A 25067-nucleotide genomic window follows, 5' to 3' on the forward strand; every position below is an offset into this window, starting at 1 on the left:
GTAATTTATACAAATATCAATAAAATGAATGAAGAATATGGAAACTAATAAAGTTCTATTAGATTTTGATGTTTATTTGCCCTATAAAGGTAGAAATTTATACAAAGAAGGTAGCATTGCAGATTCTATTTAAAATATTTCTTAAAACAATGACTTTTAGAAACATGCTTTTATTTGTGTTGGTTGACAGTGTCCACTTAAAATTTTTATAACTTCTCTTCTAGGAATAGTTTTTTTTTTCTTCATAGAGTTTCCTGGAGAATTGCTGCCTCCCCCCCGCCCCCCTCCCCCCTATTTTTTGTTGCTATTAAACTTCACCTGAGGATATTTTTTGCCATTGATTTTTAGAGAGAGTGGGAGGGAATAAGAAAGGGGGCAGGGAGTCAGAGACAGAGAGACAGAGACAGAGAGAGAGAGAGATTGGTTACCTTCCACACACAGCTCTACTGGGGCCAGGGTTGGAACCTGCAACCCAGGTACATGACCTTGACCAGAAATCGAACCCAAGACCTTTCGGTGGGCAGGCCAACACTCTAACCACTGAAACATTGGCCACAGCTTTGGTTTTTTAAGGATTTACTCCCATTCTGGATAAATATAAATGATGAAATGGCTTAGAACTTACATAGTTTTATTCTTTGTCTTGAAGGCTGGTTTCACCTTGCCAGTTTCCATCCCTGGGAAATTTCCATCGCACTCTTTCTCTTCAAATTTTGGCCTTTAGGTGGTACCTCGCAATGGCTGCTTCTGTCTCTCACTGAATCTTTGCTGGAGCCCCTGTTGCTGACATTTCAGGCCTTTCTGCCCGGGCTCTCAGCCCCATTCCTGCCCCTCTCATTTCCAGCCCGAGGCAGTGTCCTACTTTCCTGGGGTGATTGCAATCACTGCGAGTAGCCTCAGATTTCCTCTCCTTTTAACTTAGCCTCCTCTTTTCATTTCAAATGGTCAGAAGTGACTTCTGTCTTTGCTGGAGTTTGCTGTAGTCTTTATCCTAACCCCTTCCTCTTCCAGAATCTTCCTCCCTATTGTCTGGTTTCTTCCTCTGTCTCAAGCATTCCCCACGACTCTTAATCTGTAAGCCCTGTGATCATAGACAGCATGCTTCCACCTTCTGAAACACACTTTCTGAGAGACCTCTGTATAACCACCGAGTCTGCCCACCTGCCCCTCACTCCTACGCCTCTGTCACCTGACTTATGCTTTCCATCTCCTCCTAAGGTGCTCATCTTAAAGGTCAACAGTGGGCCTCCTCACCACTCTGAATATGCAATCCCTTCTTTTTGGAAATTCTTTCCTCTCTACAGACCCTACTCCACTGGTCCCCCCTTATTTCTTGAGGGATCTCTCTATTACTTCCTTTTCCTCATCTGCCTCCTATGTTTGGAGAAGGGGCTTCTCTTTGTTTTGGTGCTTGAGCCTCTTTATTCCCAGAGTCCCACATGTGTCCCCTCCTCAGGGTGTGTGCCATGACCCCTCAGATGCCGTGTGGTCAAGTTTTAACATGGAACTGCATCTCCAGGGGCCCCAAATTTAGGAGAAGTTATTGCTAGGAACCATAAGTATTCAACAGCTAGGTGCTATTTATCACATGTTTCTCTAAGACTGCTAGCTGAGGAAAGGACATTGACCTGACAGAAGTTTTAATGTGGAGAGTCAGATAAGAATGATTTGGGGCTCTAGATGGAGAGCTCAGACGCTGCGGAGGGCACGCGAGCCGGGGTAAGGGGAGTAGCAGGACTGAAGGGCATGCCGAGGCTGGACATCCCTCCTCTGAGGTTGTCCAGGACCAGCCTTTCTGGCACCTGGGGATTGTGGCAGGTGTGTTATAGTCAGCTAATATAGTTTGCTATGGGATGGTTTCTTTTCCTTTTATTTCTTCCTGCCCTGAACATTACCTAGCATTCTGTGGGGAAATGAAATAAAAGGACAAGAACAAAACATGCTTCTTGGCATCAAGACAAGTATCATTTACATGGAGAAACCAAGTAAGAGCCCCTGAAAGCAGTCACGGAAACGGCCCAGCCGCGCAGGAACAAACTACCTTTCTGGGTCTTGTAAGAAGAGAAGCGTGAGGGGCAGGAAGATAATGGCCATTAAGTCGGCTTTAGTGGATCTGAAAGCTGCTGTGGAGCAGGGATCTCTGAGCCAGCTTTCAAAGGAGCAGATTCACAGACGAGAGCAGGCCTTTCCTATAATAATACTCTCGAAGCAGATGCTCATATCTTGAGGAAAGCTGGTGACAGAACTTCTGGGGCTTTGAGAGAAAAGCTGATAGAGAAATGGACTGACAGTGTGGCCTTGTATGCCCTGAAGAAACATTATAAGAGCCACATGAATGTGAGGAAATATCTGTGAGCTTACCAAGCAAGTGTGCAGAAAGGACGTGACATCTCAGACTCACCAGGCAGTGCTTATAGTCAAAGGACACCTGAATATTTTGCTCACTAATTGCTGATTATCTCCAATATCTTGGCAGAGGCATGCAACATGAGTTTACCATAATCTGCAAATTAACTAATTTTTGTGAATTTACTGTAAATATAATATCTGCCTGATCACAGTTTAATTGCACAGGAAGGGCACTGGGAGTGCATGGGAGTGATGTGCAATTTCTGAAATAACCAGTTCCCAGCATCTCAGCATCAGGAAACAGTCAGAGCACTTTAAGGGAAAGAGACTTAGCCATCACTACAAACAGGGATGATACAAAAGGTTAATTCTTGTCTGAGTCCATAGATATGTGTTTTGGAGGATGTGGTTCATGTGGTTTTTCTTTTTCATGCTAAGATAGTGATAATTGCCAGCACTCCCAACTCAACTGCAGGGTTTATGGATGAGAAAGTGTCACTGAGAGCTTCAGATGAGGCCGTTTCTGAAGAAAATGCTTGAAAGTAAAAAACTTAGGCCACCTTTGATGGCCTTTTTGCTTTCAAACCATGCAAATATCAGAATGACATTGCTTCTTAAAAGACTGCTATGTTGAGGAGTTTATTTTATTTTATTTTATTTTATTTTATTTTATTTTATTTTATTTTATTTTATTTTATTTTATTTTATTTCAAATAATAAAATCTTGCAGTTACTATGGCACTTTCTCCATGAAGGATTGAAAACCCTCTGCAAGTGCCATTTTTTGGAAACATCTTTTTGGAGGCCAAAAGAGGACAAGATTGCAAATAAATGTTAGGAGACTTGTTGAAAGTCATACAAAGTGTCAGGCATAGATTCATAATCTGAAACCTTAAGCAGATGGATGACCTTGGTAAGGTTGGCCCAAAGTCAAGCTTTGTGCATTCTGTAAATGGAAAATGAAAGTAAGTTTTCTTTTTCATGGTGGAGACATTTCAAAGGAACACTAAGAAGGTTGGACCGGTTCACACAGGCCGTGTGGAAGTCCAGGGCAGCGCTGGACAAGGGAATCAACACCAGCATCCTGGCTCCTGATGCATGCTGGGGATCTGTTCACGGAGTTCTGTAAAACCACGGTGCCCCCCATGCAACCTGAGGAGGGACCCGGGTGCTCTCTCACCCTCTGAAACTTCCGCGAGGTGTGGAATTGCTTAGATTACTTGAGGGCAGACTGGAGTAACAAGACCTTTCAGAATTCAAAGCAGGCACAAAGGTAGGCCATAGTTCACTTTTAATTTTTAAGGAAAATTAGTTCAAATCAAAACAACACAGCCCTAACCAGTTTGGCTCAGTGGATAGAGTGTGGGCCTGTGGACTGAAGGGTCCCAGGTTCGATTTCAATCAAGGGCATGTATCATGGTTGCAGGCACATTCCCAGTAGGGGGTGTGCAGGAGGCAGCTGATCCATGTTTCTTTCATCGATGTTTGTAACTGTCTATCCCTCTCTCTTCCTCTCTGTAAAAAAATCAATAAAACATATTAAAAACAACAACAACAACAACACAACACAAAACAGTGTTCTCACAATGCCTGAGATATCTTTCCTTTCCAAACTAATTTTGGAACAAAATCCTCTTATTTTCCCTCCGCATTATCAGAGATAACTCGGAGAAACTTTGGGTACTTAAGTAATATTGATCTTTCTTTTAATCTGGCATAACTAAAAAGGGAGTGTTTTGTCTTCTCTGTAGGTCAACATTTAGTTACTACATAGGTGCCATACCACTAATATACTTACATGGTCTGAACATACAGGAGGCCAATATCTGGACACAGAGACACAGGGTTAAATTCAACACTGTTCCCAGTGACCAGGTGAATGGTCTTAGGCAACGTACATTATTCTGGGCCTCAGTTTTCTCATGGGTAAAATAGGAATAATAATATCAGCTTCATTGGGGTTAACAGAAATAAACGAGATAACAGATTTAAAGTTCCTAGGAAACTATCTGGCACAAAATAGGTTCTTAATAAAGGTAGGCTTTTAAAATCATATTTTCCTGTATTTTAAAACATACGTTGGCGTAAGATGGCTGGTTGCCTACCTTTCTTTCTTAGTAAAGACACTTATTCTGGATGGCAAAGTGCCCAGCTGAAAGATAGTTTTTCAGCTTTCCCTGTAGCTGTAAAGGCAGAGATACATGAGCACAAGTTTTTTTATGGGCCTTATGGAAAAGTGATTCAATAAAGGAAAGAAACATGGCATGGGCTTGTTTTATCCTCTCCCTGTTCCTCCCACTTCCTGGCTGGAACCGGGTTTTGAGAGCTGCACTCCAGCAGCCTTACTGGGCTGAGGAGTAGCCTTGAGGATGGAAGCCCAGTGCTCTGGATGATGGAGCAGGGAGCAAATGGTGCTGGATCTCTGATGAATGATGCCATGGAACTGTCACACCTGCTCTGAACCGCACATGTCGCACTCCTTTTATATGAAGAGTCATTTAGGCCATTGCTATTTTCTGTCCTCATTACTACCAGCCAATGCACTTTCTAATCGACACACATTATATCACATTTAGACAATTCTGACATTGGGAGATAGCTTCTAATATAGTTTTAAAAATAATTTTATCAAGAAAAGCAATAATACATCTAACTATTAATGGTATCTTAAAATTCAATATAAAACAGAATATTACTTTTCAAAGTTAAGTAGGATTTAAAAAATTTATTTACTAACTAGAATTAGGAAAAGGACATAGCTTTGCAATGTAATCCCCCTGTAGTGTTATAGTCTTGCCTCTTTTGAGGAAACATGGAGTACGTATGATATAAACAGTAGGTCCCGAAGAAAAGTTTGTTAAATTAACTTAACAGTGACCTTCTAATTTGTGAAATATATTTTCAAGATTTTATGATTAATCAGTTTCTAATAGTTTTTATTTTACTTGTTAGTACAGTTAAAATATTTATGACAATTATTTTTACAGAAAAAATTTACTATAGGCTTTCTCTATTTCTACTTTTTAAAAATGTAAATAATGGAGGATAGGTACTGAACATATGGGTTGACAGTGCAGTAGCTGGCAAACATGCTGACTCTGATACTAAGAGGGACCACACAATTCAAGACATATGGGCTTTCACGTGACACACAGAAAATAAAATACTAAAAAATAACAAGTGCTAGTACAAAATAGAGAAAAGAATAAAATGTCATTTCCTCTTCCTGCTAAGATGACAACCTCTCACCATGGCAATTTGTACTAGACTCTGATGCCAGTGATTTATGTCACAGCCTAAAGGAAGTACCAAGTTATCTTGATCTGCTACCAAGAAAATTAATTTATGAGTCTTCCCTTTTGAACTTCATTCAGATTCAGGTTCAGAGCCAACTGATGCTGCCTCACACACCTGAGTCCTAGCCCTGTGCTTCCACACAGCGCCTGGCTCCCACCCACAGCCCCTCTGCGGGGTGACTCCTACTCTCTACCCAGTGCTGGGGTGGGGGAGCCCTCCGCCCTGCTGAGAGATGGTTGAACTGGGACTCAAGTTCCTCAGAAGCCCAGTCTACAGGTATTTTCACTCTCCATAGCTTCCTAAATGACTTGACTGTATTTTCACACTTCGACAGGTCACATGTCCCTCAGATATAAACCTTAAAAGCCTTTAATGGTTTAACCCACATACACAGACAGATCATAAGGGAATCCTGCCTTGAGAATCTCCTGAATAATCTGGCAACCCATTGGAGGGCTCTTTGCATTCACACGAATACATTTTCCCAAATAATAACAATTCCCTGGAAAAGTCATTCATCTTATGTAATGTTTTCACTAGTATGCAAAAGTGACTGACCCTTCAAAAAGGTCGTTTTCAAAATGTTCTGAGAGCAATTCATCATTCATATCAATTGCAGCTTTATACACTTACCTATGATACTTAATTGGTTATGCTGTTTGAGATGCAAGATCTGAATATTAAATCAGGATATCTTAAAAGCAACTCAGAACCATTCAGAGAGTGTAATGCAAGCCCCTCCTCCCCCAATTCTTATTTCTAAGAAGACTCAATGCCTTGAAACCTAAGCAGTGAGCCAGTCATGTTTGACATTTGTGCACATTCTCTCCCACTTTTCTCGTGCGCTGATTTGCTCGGTCTGGTGAAGCACTACTGCGGCATGGAAGCTACAGCATGCCCCTGGCAGGGAAAGAAGTGAGCCCTGCCTGGAGCCCTGCGAGATAAGCAGAGCAGTGAATATACATGTGTTCTACCAAGTGGGATTCATAGCAGCCTTCCCCAAAGATACAAAGACAAAACCAAAACCATGCATACAAATATCAAAAACAGAACAAAAACCAGCGAGGAAAAGGTGCCACGCTCCACTTCATCAAATAATGCCCTAGAAGCCTGGTCTGAAGGGTATTTAGCATGTATGCAAGCCTCACAATGTTTGAAGAGAAAAGTGAGATTGTAAACAGCGCCAGGGTGCCCAGCAATTCCAGAACGCATGCTGGAGAGTGCGGTGAAATTTCTCACTTTCAGAGACATGGCCACACCATCCCAGACTGATGGATATTTATGAACTCCAGAAGGAAATTTCTAGTTGAAAAATCTCTTTCACTCAGTATCAGACATGCCAAACTCCTTCCAGCTGCATAAAATAAGCTGTGTTTCCTTAAACAGCTTCTCATTGCCCCTTCATTCCTTCATGCTTCCTCTCCTGTAGCCCCATGCGTCTGCTGCCCCCAACCCTGCCTGCCTCTTCAAATTCCCAGTGTCTAGGTTTCCAGCTCTGGTGCTTAGAGTCTACCTTCTGCAAAGTAGCATTAGTTACACTCTTGCCTCTTTTATTAGAGTGAAATTCTCTAATTTCTTGAGGTCAGGAACTGTATTATATGTTTCCATATCCTCCACACTGCTTTGAGCACAGTATGTTTATTAAGTCCCTTTTTATGGTTTGCTCTCTCTTTACTTTAGCTAAGTGTATTTATTCATTTATTCCTTCATTAAACATCTGTTGAGTGCCCACTGGGAGCTGGGGAAGTTGCCATCCACATTTTCTGATCAAGTCCCAGTTTCCCAGCCATTACTTTCTACGGCTGGCAGCAGCTTAGATGCCCCCTGTACACATAGTTACAGTAAGATAGTACATTATCATCAAGGCTTGAAATAGAGAGAAAACTCTTCATATTCTTTGGACCTTAACCACATGGTCCCATATGAATCTGCTCACTATTCTAGGCTGGGTATGGGGATAGGGTGAAAGAGAATAGAAAAATGAAAAGAGAAAATCATGATGCTTGTGCATGAAGATGGATCTATAAGGATGCTCATTTGGGTGTTATTAGCATCAGAACAAAAAAGTTAGAAATGTTCTAGTTAGGTAACTCATGCTGTAGACAAATATCCACAGATGAGAGGAAATGTGTTAAAAACATGGGTTACAGAATAGTTGATATTTACAATAGGTTGCTATTTTTATTTTTAAAAATCCACCTGGGAGGACATCTAGAAGAATAAACTTCAATGTATTAATGGTGAGTATACCCAAGGGATGGGATTATAAACCATTTTCTTCTTTGAGTGTATATGCATTTTCTAATGTCTCTAAAATCATACTGGATAACTTTTGAGTTAAGAAAAAAAACAATTAAATTTTCTAAGGGAAAAGGAGACCAGAACGAGAATCCTCCCAGAATAGAAGAGGCTTCGGATAAAATTCACCCTCGCCCTCAGTGCTCAGGTCTTCATGCGTTTATAAAGCCCACTGTACAGGCTGCTCTCCTGCTGGACTCATAAAGAAAGACAGCAGTGCATGTGCATTCTGATCCATTTGTTTCTTCAAATATATATATGTAGATGAACAAACAGGTACGTATCACATATCCGCTCCCCCCCCCCCAAAAGCACTGCTTTGTCAAACAAGTCACAAACTGCTACAAATTCTAGTTGTTATGTAAGTTAAACCAAATTCTAAAAAAACAAACAAACAGATAATCACATACAGAAGTAAAGCCCTTCCCCAAAGACTACATTAAAAAAAAAATCTGGCTCAGCTACCCAGGAACCAAGAGGTAGCTGGTTTGGTTCCCCGTCAGTGCACATGCCCGGGTTGCGGGCTCTGTCGCCAGTAGGGGTGCGTGCAGGAGGCAACCAATCAATGATGTTCCCCTCTCATAATTGATGCTTCTATTTCTCTAGCCCTCTCCCTTCCTCTTTCTCTAAAAATCAATAAAATATTAAAAAACCTAGATCTGGCTGGTATTGCTCAGTGGATAGAGTGTGAGCCCTTGCACCAAAGGGTCATGGGTTTGATTCTCAGTCAAATCAATGGAAAAATATTCTCAGGTGAGGATTAACAACAACAATAAAAAAAATCTAAGTAACATTTAGAGGGGAACAAATTTGTTTGGATGGATGGAAGGTGGACTGACAGGTAACAAGGAAAAGAATGGAGATGTACCACCAGGGCACCGTGTGGGCACAGGCAGATTTCCTACAGACAGGTGGACAAACGGTTGTTTGCACAGAAGCCATACCTTAGTCTGGAACGTACAGAACATGTGCGTTAGGAATGGATGCTCCCAGGCCAAGGAGAGAACTCTCTTCTCTACCATTGTACACTCAACATCGTCATCCATCAAAACCACGTCTTTCTTTAGGGCTTTGATTGCAAAAAATTGATTGGTGTTCTTGAACTCTGCTAGAAAGACCTAGAAGGAAGAGGTAACTTTATTTTAGAATTTGTAGTAACACTCACGAAGGGACAAGACTGAGAGATGCGTGCTGGGTGAGGAAGAAGGCTTCCTTCTCCAACCCCGTGGTCCTTTTTTGCAGACACAATAGAGCATTTCACTGGTTTAGGGTATTACCTAACAGTTTCATATGCTCTTATTTGCCTTTCAAAGGGTTTAAAAAAAAAAAAAAAACTTCCTGTGCAACTGGATGGGTTATTCTCAGTCCCTGAAAAATTCTATTTAAAAAAGTATGCCTTGTCTGCCCAGGGACCTGAGCAGTTTATAATTAAAAACTACACAGACAAATGGGAAGCAGCAGCAAGTATTAAAGAGGCAGACCTGATGGTACTAGAAACATTACTGCAAATGAGCATAAAACTTCTCCAAGTTTTACCCAGTTTTTCAAGGCAAAAGAGAATCCATGAGGAGTAGAGCTCTCCTTGCGCGCTCAGAGAAGGCACATCATGTTATCTGATGGCACAGACACCAAACCCATTTTCAGGACCTACTGTGTGTCAGGCATTCTGCTTTGTGCTTTCCATGTGCTTTCTCATTTTATAATCTTTTAATTCTTAGCTGAGAACACTCTGCAAGACAGATAAGAATAAAAAAAACAAAACAAAACAACAACAAAAAAAACAGCCTCCCCCAAACAAAAACAAAAACAAAAACGAGGTTCAAAAAGTAACTAAGTCTCTCAAATTCATGGAGCCACTCAGTGGAAAATGTAATTCCAGAGTTTACTTTTTCCACTTGATTTCGTGAATTGCACATGAAAAGACACCAGATGGCACCTAATGGAGAGCTTCAACACCTCTCGCCTTTGCAAATGATGCAGCAACAGATAACTAGCAGTTGCTAGGACATGGCATTTGGAGACAGAAAATTCCAGCTCAAGTCTAATTTCACAGACATTTACTAGCTGTGGGAATGTGGGCACGCCTGTTAACCTCTCTGGGCTTTAGTTTCCTAATGTGTAAAGAGAGAACTGTCACCATATTCTCTAACTTTAGGACCACTGTGAAAATCAAATGAGATACCACATGGGAAAGTGATGTGTGAACTATAAAATCCTCTCTAAATGACAGATACTAAGAATACATGTCATTTGTTTCTTATAATGACTTTTAGGGAGTGTTGAAGTCAATGATGCTAAACCAGTAGGAAAAATGCATTGTGTCTACGTTTAAAATACTATAGTGCAGCACATAACTATGGGATAGCTGGCTTGATAGAGGGGAAAGAGCGTAGAAGATAAATCAGGCAAATGAGTAATGTGTAAAACCCTAGAAAACATGCAATTTGTTCTTCTGGGCCTAAAAGTAGATACAGACCAAGGATATAGAGGCTACCATTTTGGTGAGGAATCATTCTTCCTATGAGAGCACAAAGAAAGAAGAACGAGTTTTGGAGTATTCCCTGTGATGCTCTGTGCTTCGTCCTCCTCTCCACAGGGGGGCCTGCAGTGCAGTCCTCACAGATGTAGGGACCCCCGGTGCTGGGGCAGGGCACAGAGCAGACAGTACTTGAAGCTCTCACCTGTCCCTTGGGATATTACCTAAGGTTTGTAGGTTCAACTTAATGCCTTTTTTTATTATTATTATTATTATTATTTTTTTTTATGAACCATGTTCAAGCGAAGCAATTCATACAGGAATAAGGAAAGATAAACATTTCATTAACAATTAAAATTACCTTCTTAGTAATTGCTTCTTTCAATAAAACAGTCCAAAACCAGCCATAAAGCAAGAAGCTGGAAAGGTAACAGGTTATGATTACACATTAATTGATGCTAAATTACAGTGAGGACTGGCTGTAAAATTGCCTATTACACTCAGATTAACATCAAATGGGCCTGCTGAGGTTCATATGATTGTGGAAATGAACTAAAAAATTAATGGATATCAGTTATAGATTTCAGGGCAGAGTAGATTTTTGCCAAAGGCGAGGCACTGCTGTTTAAATCCAAACCCCAATCGCAGCACAATCATTCAGCTGGGATAACAAATCAGTTTCATTTCAATTTGTTTATCATTAAATAAACTGGGTAAGTCTTCCAGCCAAAGTCTGGAGCAGGTGCTTAGCATAATGCTGGCTTTGGATGTATAAATTTATGGAACAGTAGTCTGTGGCTAAAATGTTCATGGGCACCGAATCTAAGATTATAAAGCAGCTAATACATTAGGTATTCTTAATATTGCAAAGAATCCCAAATTCTATATTCCATGTCATCCCTCTTTATAATCACTGGTTTGTAAATATTCTCACATCACCGATAATAAATTGTAATTTTTAAAATTATGTCTTCTTCCTCTCCTTGTCCCCTCTGACTGGCAGAGACAACCCACAACTCCAGTGTGTGGCAGGAGGAGTTCAGAGGAGGCATTTTCTCCATGAAGCTCTTCCCAGGACTCTCAAGCTACAGCTGTGTTATGGGCTGAATTGTGATTGTATCTCTTCAAAAAATCAATATATTGAATCCTAACCCCCATGACCTCAGAGTGTCCCTGTGGAGGTCATTACAGAGGTGGACCCTAATCCAAAGTTACTGCTGTCCTTATAAGAAAAGGGATTAGGACACAGACATGCACAGAGAAACAACCCTGAGAGGACACAAGGAGAAAAGGCATCTACAAGCCAAGGAGAGAGGCCTTAGGAGAAACAACCCTGTCGACACCTTCATCTGAGATTGCCAGCACTGCGAAAATTGTTGAAGTGGCCAGTCTGTGGCATTTTGTTACAGTAGCCCTAGTCAGCTAATATAAGGCTGAGGATATTTGATAGAAAAAACAAACCACATAAGAAGTAAAACCACTTGAGCAAACAACAACAAAAAACAACAAACAAACAAACAAACAAACAAAAACCCAGTGTGAAATAGGAACTGGCTGAGGCACCTCCTTATTTCTAAGGTGTCCAGAGATGACAAATTCGTAAGCTGGGGATGTCCACCTTCAAAGCAAAATGGCTTGGATACACCCAAGGAGGCAAAGGCTGATTTCATTGGAGGCCCTAGACCCCCATTTGTTCCAACATCTCTACCTGTCACAGAATGCTCAGGAATGCACTCTCTGCATACCCACTCATAGTTCTGACCCCAAGAGCTTAGTTCTTCTAACCAGGACCTTTACTCTTTGATTTTTGGGCATTAGTCTGTGGGATTCTGTGGTATGATACCATACCTTGCCAAAACTTCCTTTCCCCAACATTTTGTGCAAGACAAAATCCTCGATTTTTAACTTCATATGTAGAGATGGTCTTTCTACGTTCGGCTCAGGTTCTGGATGATGGCTCATTTTCTCCATCTCATCCAAGGGAGACTCCCAGGAGATTCCCTGAGGCTCTAAGAATGGCAACCAGTGGTTAAAAGGAAACAAAGAACATTAAAGCGTTATTCTAGCTACTTGGAGAACACACATTCTTTTCCAGTTTCCCATTCTAGGATCCACCTGCCATAATGCTGAAAGGGGTTCTTGCTGTGCCTGGTGGCACCTCCTGCCTGTGAGCCTGGCACTGGGGCATGAACTGCGTCTGTTTATCCAAGAGATTGGGAAATTTTTCAAGTTGAGAAACATTTCAATCAGCAAAAGGCCATTTATGCAATCCAAACGAGCACTTTTAGTAAATGTCAAATCATGGACAAATAGAGAGATCTTAACCAAATGCAAGGAAAAATGGTTCTCAATTGCTTTGTGGCTCACAAGAACAGTGGCATCAGTTTCTATGACTTACCAGGGGAGGGCAGAGAAAATGGATAGCAGACTGAATTGCATCATTTGTCACAGTCTTCAAGTCAACACGCCACCTCTTTTGATCATCTCTAAGGCCTGGCTTACTTCTCTGCCTGGACACTCATCCCCACTCTGATCCAAACTTTCTTTTAAAAAATTTTAAGTCGATTTATTCCTTACCCCATGCCAGAGGAGGTGTAGAAAAACATTTTTGGAATCTTTCCTCCTCTCCCAAATATAATTCTTATTTTCTTTTTTATTGAAAATATTTGATATCTCACATTGTGTTAAGATGTACAATATGTTGATTTGATACATTTTCGTATTGTGATACTATTGCTATTATAGTGGTAGTACCACTAGCACATCACATAATTATCATTTCTTTGCTTGTGGTTGGAATAATGACATTAATTTTTTAATCTATAAGTTTATCTTCCATATTCTCCCTAAATCCAGGGAAAGTAAGTATTTTGTAATGTATGTTGAAACTATTCAGGTTCAGAGTCAGGTGGTCATATGCTCACATGATTGATCTTCAAACAGAAGGCTGGATACACTTCTGTCATGTCATAAATGTGAAGGACTTTGGGCACCGCTATTCTCCTTTCTTCTCTTCAACATCACAGAATAGTCTGTGAAGGTGCAGAATAAGATGGTCTTCTGTGGTATCCCCACCACTGAGCTTTACGGTGGATCTATTTCTATAAAACCATTTAACAGTGATAGGAAGTAACTGACATTCTAAAATTCTAAGGAAAAACTTACAGTTGTTTTCTCCAGACTTACTCCATTTTCTCCCTCCTTCCCCCAAGCCTCCCACTGTCTTAAAAGAGTTTCCTAATGGGGCATGTTTTAGTTTCACTTCTAAGAAGTAGGAGCATCTTAGTTGTTGGCTATGTCTGTAATATTGAGATAGAAAAGAATCATCTATCAGACCAGGTACATGGACCATTTATATAAAGAGGACTCAGGTTAAGGTTAATCGAGATAAATTACTGACATTGATTCTGTGGGGATCAAGATAGCTACCTCGTTTCCCTGATGCCAGTACATAGGGCAGCCTTGCTTCATCTTTTATGGAGCTTGGGGGACCAATTTCAACTGGACCTTCTCTGTAGATGTGTTCAGTATCTCTTAAGCAGCGAGCCTAGATTACAAACAAAGAGTTAAACCACACATCACTGACAGACAGCTCAGCCTGTCCTTGGGACAAAAGCCATTTAGATTCCTAAAAGCATAAGGTAATTAAAGCTCTTTCCCTAAGCACTCTTTTTTGGATTCTTTATCCTGTGCGAGTCTACTGGATTTTATGCAGCAGCAGAGCATATTCACTTCCTTCATAGTTTTCTGGACCTAATTAATTGGTTTCTCTCGTGCTATCCAATCGAAGGGCAAGGGGTAGAAAAACAGCATTGCCAAGTCCTAAGGAGGTTTTGTTCTTGATATGCAAATTAAGCATGCTAGTATATGGCAAGGCAAAAGTTGCCCTGGACTAGGGTTTCTGAGGGCATTCTAGGGTTGATTCTAGCATATCAGCGTTTTGCCTCAGGCTATTAATCAACCCTAATGGGTATAAAGCTGGCAATGAATCCTCAATAATTTTAATGAGTTTGTTTCTGTCCTTGCTCATTCTACACATTTAAGATCTTACAAATGCATTACATAAATATCTCAAAGGGGGTGGGGGTATGGGCATGAAGATGAAAGGGGAGAAACAAGTGCTCAGAAATAGATGCCATGTTGTCCCACACAGTTGCTAAAGATCAATGAGCAAAGGGGCTGGAGTAGTCCCTGCTGAGTTGAAACTGCAGGAACTTGTCACATACCTGTTGGGTGCTCTCAATCATTGCCAGTGCTTCGGCCATTAGCTTCTGGTTTATGCCACAGAGGTTGGCCACCTTTGTCTGGCATCGGTGATGCACATTCATGCCACATGCTAGAGGGGGACAGTGACACATGAGCCAGAGCAACAGAACCAACGGCCATGACCTTTGCACATGACCTTCTTTGGGTACAACCTATGGTGAAGGAACAACTGGCAACCCCCATGCAGTCTTCACAGCAGGAGACACTGAATACAAATACATTTGGACAGTGCTTTTATGATGCCACTGGGCTCCCCTTACTGAAACAGACACACACAGACCAGATGCTCCTGTGTGATTCTGGGAAGTGAGCCCCGCTAAAGATGGGAGAGCTGTGTTGATAGGGGCAGTGGTCTGCTATCCGTATGCATTTAGACTGTGCCATTGCTGAGAGAAAAAGATTGACGTTGGCTCTCACTGGTGGAAATGTGCAATGCTGGAGTTGAAGTTTGTTCATGCGAACCCTACACCCTCTCCCTACACCAGGGCCCAAGCCTCCCTTTTCCCACACAGGCTGCAAAGGGCTTCTCTGCCCACCAGGGTTCAGCCCAGTCTGCAGGGCTGAAATGGAGATGGTGGCGGGTGGTCTGTGTGTGGGCTTAGGACTGGGGATGGGAGGAGGGAAAGTGGCTGAGACCACTTTCCCAGCATATGGGAAATGGCTGAGCTAAACCATTTACATAGGCTTCTAGCTCTTAAAGCCACGATTCTGCAGGAGTTTTTTTTTTTGATGAATAGTCCTAGAAACAGCCTAATAAAGGTCTGCCTACACTTTCTGTGGTCATGTGAGCCTCCTTGGTTTGGGGGATGTGCATGCCTGTGTGTCTTTGCGAAGACAACTATTATCTCGTGTCATTAGTTTTAGAAAATTAAAATTCTGCTTGTGAAACATCACTGCTGCAATGAAAAAAAAAAATTCACAAAGGTTTCCAAATCCCAGCTAAAAGAACTCTGATCTCAAGTCCAACTGAATTCTATAACAATATATTAATAGACATTGTTAAAATGGAATTAGGCAGGAGGAGCTAAAAAAAAAAAACAAAACAAAAACCTAATTTTAATCTTATCTGCTTATTATTAGCCCATTTGGGTGCACACCCCCACCCACCACAAACGGCACTGTGATTGGCATCAAATAGGCGCTCATTAGATATAACTTTTCTTTCACCTTCATTGTATATTACAATGAAATATATATAGAAATATTTAGTTGAAATTTTAGCCACCTTCATCTTTAGTTTTAACTAGCCTCCTCTTCCTCAGATAGTTCATAATAAAACAGCATTTATTATGATGTGAGTATAAAGCTACCCCGGTATAAATGAGTAGATCTAGTCATAAAATCCACTTGAAGTGGAATGTTTACTAAAGATGCTGTTTGCAAAGCCTGGATGCCCTTCTGAATTCTGCATCCTTAGTACAGGGAGGCAGGCAACGCGGATTTAGCACCAGGGGTTGGGAGTTTTCCTTTGCTCCTTAAAATTGTGGCTAGATCTAAGCTTGTCTCTGATGTGCGGTTGTAAAGAAAGGCCTCATTCCCACTATGACAATGCCATAAATCTTTGTTACTAACCTCGTAGGTGAGGAGTCCATCTCTGTGAGTGCAAATAGTCCCTTTTGATGGCTATTTTCATGGGAAGTGTAGCGGAGCAAGAAAGCAGACAGGCCAGGGTGAAGGGAGGCCCTACTTAGGAAGGTGGCTTATGAGAAAGCAAGATAAAGAGTGTGTGCAGCAAAGGACCAGGGAAAAAGGGATGTAGGGAAGAGGGTGGGAGGTGACAAAGAGGATGACATGAGGAGGTGAGGAACTTTGGGGTGTTGGTAGCAAGAATAGGGGACACATATGGGGGAGGAGAGGGAAAGGAGATATTGGGAGAGGAGAGGGGACCAGAGAAAGGAGGGAGGAGGCTGCTTGAAGTGCAGGAGATGGGAGAGTGAGGAAGAGAGTGGAATGGAAGAGAAAGAACGTTAGAAAAGGATAGAACAAAGCAGGCGTGTGAGCCGTGAAATAATGCCAAGAATCCTCGTGGGAGTTCTAAGCTCAGAGCATAACCACCCTGCCTGGCCTGGGTGGGGGTGGGGGATGCCAGGCTCCAGGGAGAGAAAATGTCAACTGTGATACCCACATGAGAACAGGAAGACTTCGGATGGGGCTGTGATGGTTCCTGTGCTGTGTGTACAATTAGGGCAACCAATTACTTCTTGCCTGTGAGCTTGTGACGGTATTTCGTACAGTGCCAGGCCCTCCCAGGCCTCTTGGACAGGCACGGAGAAAAGAGTGTGTCACAGCACTTGTGGGCTGTGGAGGGACTGTTCAGGTGAATTTTGACTATAAACTGGTCTTGCCTTCGGTAATGATTTAAAAACCCAGCCCCTCCTGCCTCCCTTTAAAATGTCACTGCAGGCTCCCCAGACACGTGAACACAACTGTGATGAGGAAGGGGGAACGCTGCTGACGGTGATCTTTCACCTCAAGTCCGCCCCTCTGTCGCTTAAGAGATAAGACAGGCATTGGTTAGTGACATAAAAGTTGGGCTGCTCAGAACAGTGGCTTCTCTATTTAATAATTCAGAGCAGAAAGGTCCCTGCTGCAGCCTGAGCCCTCCTTTTTGAATACCTGGGCCCCATCCCCGCTCTCACCCCCACTCCAAAGGAAGAAGTGCTTTGTCATCTTCGGTGCAATGTTTTCCTCTCTGCCCCCTGATCTTGATGCAACAGCATCTCAGCTTCTAAAGGTTATTGCCTTGGCAACTTGGAGTTTTAGAGCAGGAAAGCCCTGTTGGCTTTTTCTCGGGATCAGTCTGAATAACTTGACCAGGGAGGCTGCTGGCTCTCTGGCTCTGCTGTACTGGCGGCCTGCGGGGAAAGGTTGGAGTCAGAGCTGCGCTTGGCCTCTCCCTGTGCATTTTGAGTGATAGACTCTCCATCCAGCTTAAGTCAGGGAATTCTGTGCAGGACCTTCCATCGGCCAAGCAGATGCGCCAGGCTTGCTCCTTGACGGGGCCACAGGAAGAATCTCACTGGGTGATACTAAGGAGGGTGGCAGGGGCACGGCAGGAGCTGCCAGAGTTAGGGGCCTGGCCCAGAGAGACACCGGGCCAGGGAGAGGAAAGTGGTCAGAGAAGAAATGCTATCTTCTTCATTTCTCCCCAGGACGAGGCCTACAGAAGGCAGTGGACCAGGAGCCTTGGTATTTAACCTGAGTGATTCTGTACTTACAAGCATTAGGGTGTGTGTATGTGGTATAAAAGAAAGATGAGCAGTGGCTTATGGTTTCAGGCCTCTCTTATTCATGATCACAGGCTCCTCCAGGCGGTTTGGAGAGGTCAGCGCTCCCTCCCTCCTCCCTCCCTCTCATTCTTCACTGAAGCTGGGAGTCCACCTCCCAGAGGTGTTCTGTCTGGGCCCACACGCATTTCCCACAAGACTCACCGTCACACTTCAGCCCTTGCCTGGCCAGGCCCCACAGCAGGGTTCCACAGTGCTCACAGAACGTTGGGCTTTTGTAATTGTAAACTTTAAATCTATGTGGCATGTCAATTTTGAACCTCTCCTTGTGGAACTGAAAGAAGAGAGATCGCATGACAGTAGGTGACCCTGGGTTCCCAGCTTTATATATCTTAGCAGATACTTTAGCACAACTAGCAGAATAATAAAGAGCATAGGAACGATGTACATTTTAAACCACAATTTTTACTTGTCAAGTTTTATAGTCATGTTCAAACTACTCAGCCAGCCGTTAGCTGTTTCAGGGTGAGGGGCAAGCACGCGATATACCCCTATCAAGTAACCCGCAGACAGCTGCAGTCTGAGGTATTCCGCAGTTGGGCTAACATTTCAGGAAGAGGGGACTCAGGTTATTTATTTAGATAGGAGCTAAGTAAACTTTGCACTTCCCTTCCTACTTTAATATAAATATTTCCTTTTCTCTTTCAACCCAGAAGCAGCGCTTTCACCTTTGGAAGATGTTATATATAATGACCCCTCTAGAGGCAGCGCTGCCATTGGCTTATTGGTATGAGAGCCTGAAGTGTGAAGCACTTCACACCTTTTATTCATAAACAGAGGAGGCCAGAGGCAGCTGATGGTTCCGCTAAGTGCTGTGGACACATATCGCATGTGCATTGTCTTTTACAGGTGATATCTCATGTCATCCTCAAAATATCCCATTTGAAGTAGCCTCTGTTAGTATTCTCACTTAACAGATGAGGTGATGAAGCACAGAGAGGGTAAGACACTTGTCTAGGTCACACAGCCAAGTGAGCTGGGATAGCTATAGCCTGGCCATCAATTTGAGAGCCTGTCCTCTTTCACTATTACTCTTCTCTCTTTCAAAACAAACATGATTTAGGGAACGGGGAGAGGGGAGATGAGAAAGGGATGCTGGTGGTAAAGATATTGCAGATTCCCTCCCCCCGCCCCCCCCCCGTTTTCCAGAGTTTCAATCTTCTTCTTTAATCAAACATCCATGAACAACAACAACAACAACAATAACAACAAAAAATCAGGCAGTTTGAATTCTGGCAAGAATACCAATATTCTTGTACAGTATGAAAAGTTTTATGTACTTAAGACTTATAATCTCTGCCTCAGTTTTTAATTAAACAGTTCATTTGGAAACATGCACAGCAACGAAGCCTTATTTATTAAAGCGATGTAGCTAATGTTCCTGTTTTGGCTGCTGGTCAGCACTGGGTCTTTATAATGGCTGTTTAGAATTGCTTAAAAGTTCCCCAGCACTTACTCTACTCATTTTCAATCAAGAAAAAAAAAAAAACAACAACAACTTTAAAAACTGACTTTGTATAAGCATTTTCATGTAACTATGAACAATTAACGTCAAGGTCCAGGCTAGAAGCTTCCACTTTAATTCATGAGCTGCCCAAATGGCTCAAGGTTCGTTGGGGAAAGATTGTAGATTTATATTTTGCAGCATGACAGTCACTTAGCCACAAGGGACAAGTGAATATTTGCAAGGTGGTGAAAAGATGTGCTATAAGAGTAAAATACTCTAATTTTTATACTGATTATACATTGAAATGATAATATTTGGGTTGATTGGGTTAAATAAAAATATAATGTTAAGAATAATCTCACCTGTTGCTTTTTACTTCATTTAATGTGGCTACTTGAAAATTTATTAAAATTATACTGTGGCTCTCATTCTATTTCTATTGTACATTAACCTTTGAGTTGAACAGCCATGCTTACAATCTGAGATTTTTCAGGAAAGCTGAGGTATCAAGTAACGGGAGCAGGAGGGTGGGTTGGGAGGTGGCAATTTGATTTAAGCAAACAAAAACATTGTCCTGGGAGATTGAGATCTAAATTTTAGCCCCAGCTTTGTCCCTTAAAGGTGATTGACTATAGACAAATTAATCTCTTAGAGGCTTAGCAGAGTCACTTTAATATGAGATTATTCCCCCCTCTAAATTTTAAAAGTAATTCTATTCTGGAAAACCTAAATCAATTTGCTTTCTCTGTTCCTGCCCCTTTGCTGGAGAAAATCACATACCTGGGCAGGATGACACCCTCAAATCCAAAGGGACTTTCAACTATGCTTGGCAATCCTACTGCTTTTCTCTAAACCATTACTTTTCTATCTCAAAATAATAATTTCACAGATATTTTTTTTTCCTCAAATCCAGTCATTGCCTTCCTTCTCTCAACCCTCAGACTTCTTCGAAGGTATAAATTGTCTAACAGAACTACTTGCCCTCAAATCTGCAAACCTAACTGTATCTGCAACCAACTTCTCCTCCTCTCCTACAATTGATGAAATGATCATTCATCCACCAGAGGCCCATCTCCACATGTGCTTTGGACCTCTTCCCCTCTTGCCAAGACTGACTGCTTTGGTCATCCCTCTCTCCAACTTCATTCATGTGTCATCAGCTACTAGCTATGGGAGTATTTATACCTCTTGTGTCTCATCTCCTTCTAGCTACTGCTCTACTTCAATGACCTCTTTTACAGTTAATCTTCACAATAACATTAATGTATAGGTTGTTTCCATGTTATCATCTTCCAGTGCTGGCCTCTATAAATCTTCTGAATTTCTCTGATCAAGGGCTCAAAAGATCTTCACATGGCCCTCACTTTTCTCATTATCTCAACTGCACTGAATTTAACCAACCCTTTTATACACTCTTAATATACAAAGAACCTTCTTTGAACCTTTGTTCTCATCTCTATCCCAAGCTACTTCTTTCTAGCTACAACTAATTTTAGATTCCTTTGGGGTCAGTATTGAGCTTATACTCCTTCCTCCTATCCTCTCTCACTAGGTCATCTCTTTGACAGCTTCAAATTCTATCCCAATGATAGTCATTTCCAAATTTATAGATTTATTCAATTGGCTCATATGAATTCTAAGCTTATAAAATTGCCTATTTGATAACTTCACTTGGGTGTCCTTAGGCATCTCAGATTATCTAAAATGGAAATATTAATTTTTCCCTCTAGATCTCTGCTTCCAGTCTTATTCACATTCTCATGATTCTGCTATCTACCCCACCGCTCAAGACAGAAAATCAGTTATCACCCATCTCTTTCATTCTCTACATCTTGTCCATTAGCATTAGAGTCATTTGGAATATTGAAATCACCCAAAAATCTGCTTATTTTGCTCCATTTCTACTGTTATCACACTTCTGTCCTGGTAGGACATCATGCTCCCAGATTTTTACTTTCATATCTCAATCCACTGTTTCCTCTATAGCAGTCATTGCAATGGACTTTGCAAAAACAAAGCAAAGGCTCAGTGGTTGAGCATCAATCTATAAACAAGGAGGACATGGTTTGATTTCCGGTCAGGGCACATGACTGGGTTGCAAGCTTGATCCCCAGTGTGGGGTGTGTAGGAAGCAGCCGATCAATGATTCTCTCTCACCATTGATGTTTCTATCTCTTTCTCTCCCTTCCCGTCCTCTCTGAAATCAATAGAAATATATTTTTTAAAAAAATCCAACCTCTTTTCCAGGATCTGAAGATCCCTGCCTGATTGAGGGATCAATTTTTGCCCTTATTCTAGTCACATGGTCTCATTTTAGTTTCTAGAACATGCTGATTCTTTCTGCTCATGGGGCCTTTCAGTCTGTCGGGGGCTCCTTCCCTCACTGTTCACACAGCTGCCTCCTTTCACCCACCCTTCAACTCTCAGGTTAAGCGCCCTCTCCCTTAGGAGAGTCCCTGGCCTCCAGTCTAAGTGGATCACTCAGTTATTTTTCATCATTACACCTTGTTGGCTATTTTCATAGTATCTAATATAAATGAAAAATATACATAGTCATTTGTTAATGATCTCTTTCTCCAGATTTATGGTAAAGTCCATAAAGGCAGGACTACATCTGTTTTGTGCTCTTGTACACTGTGCAGAGCAGTGTACCTTCCATGTATTAGACACCCAATAAATATTTGTCAAACAAAGAAGGAAAGGGTGGGAGAAGGAAGGCTGCTTGACTTTATAGCTTAGCTTCCCTTCCCTATGGAGTAAAATCTAACTTGTCCTCAAACTATATACCTCAAAGTTCATTCAGAAAGAAATATTTGCCTCTTAATATAAGAATTATACATCTATTATCACCTCTTGTAAATGCTTATATCTGTACTTATTTTCATTTGCCTCTGCTCTTTAACTGTCATTTCTAGCTATAGATACCATAGGAGTTATTCTCATATACCATAATTGTTCAAAACCATGCTTTCTGGCCACTTTCTATTATGTTTTTCTGGAAAAGGCAGAGCCACCAAAATTCTTATTGTGCTTTTTAAAATTCATACCCTAGTCTTGGATCTAGTAACAATTATTAAAGAGGGAAGGGTTTTAGGGAGATCACCAATCAGCTTAAGGATTCAAGTTCAGGCATTATTAAGAATAATTACTGGGCTGTAAAGTTTCATGTTAGGGTAAAGTCATCATATTTCAGACAAAGAGCAAAATCTAACTACATACCATGGTTTCTCGGCTATTGATAGCTGATCCTGTGCACTTGGCTATAACTTTATCAATACACTTCTTGTGAATTGCTGCATTACATTCTGAAAAGAAATGGTTGCAGCTTAACATTTTCAGAAGTTAAGGAACAACTACAAAAGAATGATGGTAATGCAATAGAAATCCTGCTTACTTACGTCGACACTGGTAGCCCTGTTTGTTCAGACCCCTGCAATAAAGCATAAGTATGATTTATATGGGTATTCAAACCAACAGCAGCACCTCAAACATCTGAAAGATGATGAGATCTCATTTCTTCCTATGATCACAGAGCATTTTCTCATTAGCAGCCCTGGTCTATTATTTGCTAACAGCATTAGCATGTGTTTTTTTCTCTTATTTTATTTTAAACTGCTTTGCTGAAAGTCTGATGATAAAATGAATTATGAGCTATTGATAGCCCTCTCATTTGTATATTTTCCAAGCAAACATGTAGAGGTTAAAATGCCTGTCTGAAAATGCACCACAGGCTCCTAGTTGCAAATTTTCATGTCTCACTAAGATAGATCAGCAAAGATAGATCTATGCTCAATATAGATCAGCAAAGACATCTGAAAATTTCATTTTATCTTTCTGAGTATCATTCCTGATTATCATTCACTAGGGAAAGGAGGGAGGTTCAGGTCATTAGATGAAAACACGTTGATAGAAATCCACCAAAAGTCTATTTGACCTTGGATACCCTGGTTAAGTTGGGGTTGTGCATGAAAAGATTCTGCAGTTGTCCAAAGAGAGGAACACCCCATTAAGAAGTGAGCAGTTTGAACCCAGAGATAGGAGTTGTTTTAAATCTCTATCATAGCCTTTACTATGTGGCTACTGAAGCTTGAGCCAATCTCTATTCAAGGGCTGTTAAAACACCAAAGGGCACTGTAAACATCTAAACACGTTAGCTCCAATGGGAAAGTTGTTGCCTTTTGTAGATAGTAGTGCTAGCACAGATGGGTTATCAAGGTGGGGTAAAGTGGTGGGAGTTCCAGCTGTGCTTACAATGCCCCACTCTTTCCCTCCCTTCTTACTCCAGAAGCCTCCCATTTAACCAGAAACTAAAGTACTTGGGAACTGGCTTTCTTGCTCTATAGGAGGAGCCAGATTATGAAATCTTTTCTAGAATCACACCCTTTAAACCTTCTCAATCCAGGTGAGGCCATTGAAAACTATCGTGTAGTATTTATTCTGGCATGCTCCCTTAAGGAGAGGTACCCTGTTTCCCTGAAAATAAGACAGTGTCTTATATTAATTTTTTTCTCCCAAAGTTGTGCTAGGTCTTATTTTCAGGGGATGTCTTATCTTTCCAGGCACTAGGTCTTATTTTCGGAGGATGTCTTATTTTCGGGGAAACACGGTATGTTGGGCCTGGAGGGTTAAGAGGATGTGACAAAATGTATAACCTAAAGCTAAGAGTGAAAGGTCAGGCCACCATACCAGACAAACTCATGGCAGACGGAGCAAAACGTGGGTTGTGGGAAAAAGGTGGCGGTGAACTCATGGCACTTGACATGATGGACTTTGGCCTGTTTGATGGCTCCTCGACGGTGATGCAAAGCAAAGAAGCCTTCAGTCTCGAATTCACTCATGTCCTTTGTGTCTGCAGAAGAGGATAGGGGATAAAGTGAAGTTCTCTGATACGGCTGACATAACTGGAGGGGAAGAATGGGGATATGGGGAAGGGACAGAGATGGACAAAGAATTAGACAAGTGTTGAGACCAATAAAATCCCCAGTACTTATTGAGATTGGTGCACTACTAAGCCTTTTTAAAAAATTGTTTAATACAGGTTTATCATAGGGTATATTATTACAGGATTTGAAACAGTGGGGTTGGATTATTGGCTTAATCCTTCACTATCCTTTGAGTGTGCTGAGTTATTAACATCTTTCAATTTTTAAAACCAGAGGTCAGAACTTTCAAGGTATTTAACAACCTTTCCTATTCATATGTCAATGATGAGTCAGCCAGAAAGATAGGAAGTGGTACTTTTCTGCCTGTAATTCTAGAGAATAATGTGGTTACTGATACCACTTGGAAATGGCTTTTTTTTTTTTTTAGGTCCTAAGATGCTTTACATCTGATTATAAGGTACAGTAGACAGGAAGGAGCTGGCCAGACTTGTGTGTAAGGGAAAACAAACTTGGGGAGTTATTTATATTGGGTTCCTGATATTTACAGTTATAAAACACACTAGCTAGAGACTACATTGGTCAATGTGGAAAGGCTGGGAATTAATGGCTAACTGTAGATGTGTGGTTTTTTTTTTTGTTGTTTGTTTTTTTTTTTTTTTTTTGTAATGTCTAGGTAGTCCTGGATGCAACCTAGTCATCCACATCAAATCATCACATTCACATTTCTTCAGCTCACCCTGGGCTCTGGATATTGATGAAGGTAC

The 25067-nt window shown here is 41.4% G+C and overlaps 1 protein-coding gene across 1 annotated transcript in view; it reads right to left on the bottom strand.

The window, feature by feature from the left end:
• The window catches only part of PRKCQ (protein kinase C theta), a 126534-nt gene that overhangs the window by 35720 nt on the left and 65747 nt on the right, over positions 1–25067 (bottom strand). The window contains exons 5-12 of the mRNA XM_036461247.2: positions 24107–24269; positions 22819–22850; positions 22640–22725; positions 18118–18247; positions 14647–14756; positions 13850–13967; positions 12269–12429; positions 8889–9062 (exon numbers count right to left, since the gene is read on the bottom strand). Of these exons, the coding sequence (XP_036317140.1) occupies positions 8889–9062; positions 12269–12429; positions 13850–13967; positions 14647–14756; positions 18118–18247; positions 22640–22725; positions 22819–22850; positions 24107–24269 (974 nt within the window). The remainder of the gene's footprint in view (positions 1–8888; positions 9063–12268; positions 12430–13849; positions 13968–14646; positions 14757–18117; positions 18248–22639; positions 22726–22818; positions 22851–24106; positions 24270–25067) is intronic.

Source organism: Pipistrellus kuhlii, unplaced genomic scaffold (genome assembly GCF_014108245.1).
Source record: "Pipistrellus kuhlii isolate mPipKuh1 unplaced genomic scaffold, mPipKuh1.p scaffold_m20_p_1, whole genome shotgun sequence".
Taxonomy (NCBI): domain Eukaryota; kingdom Metazoa; phylum Chordata; class Mammalia; order Chiroptera; family Vespertilionidae; genus Pipistrellus; species Pipistrellus kuhlii.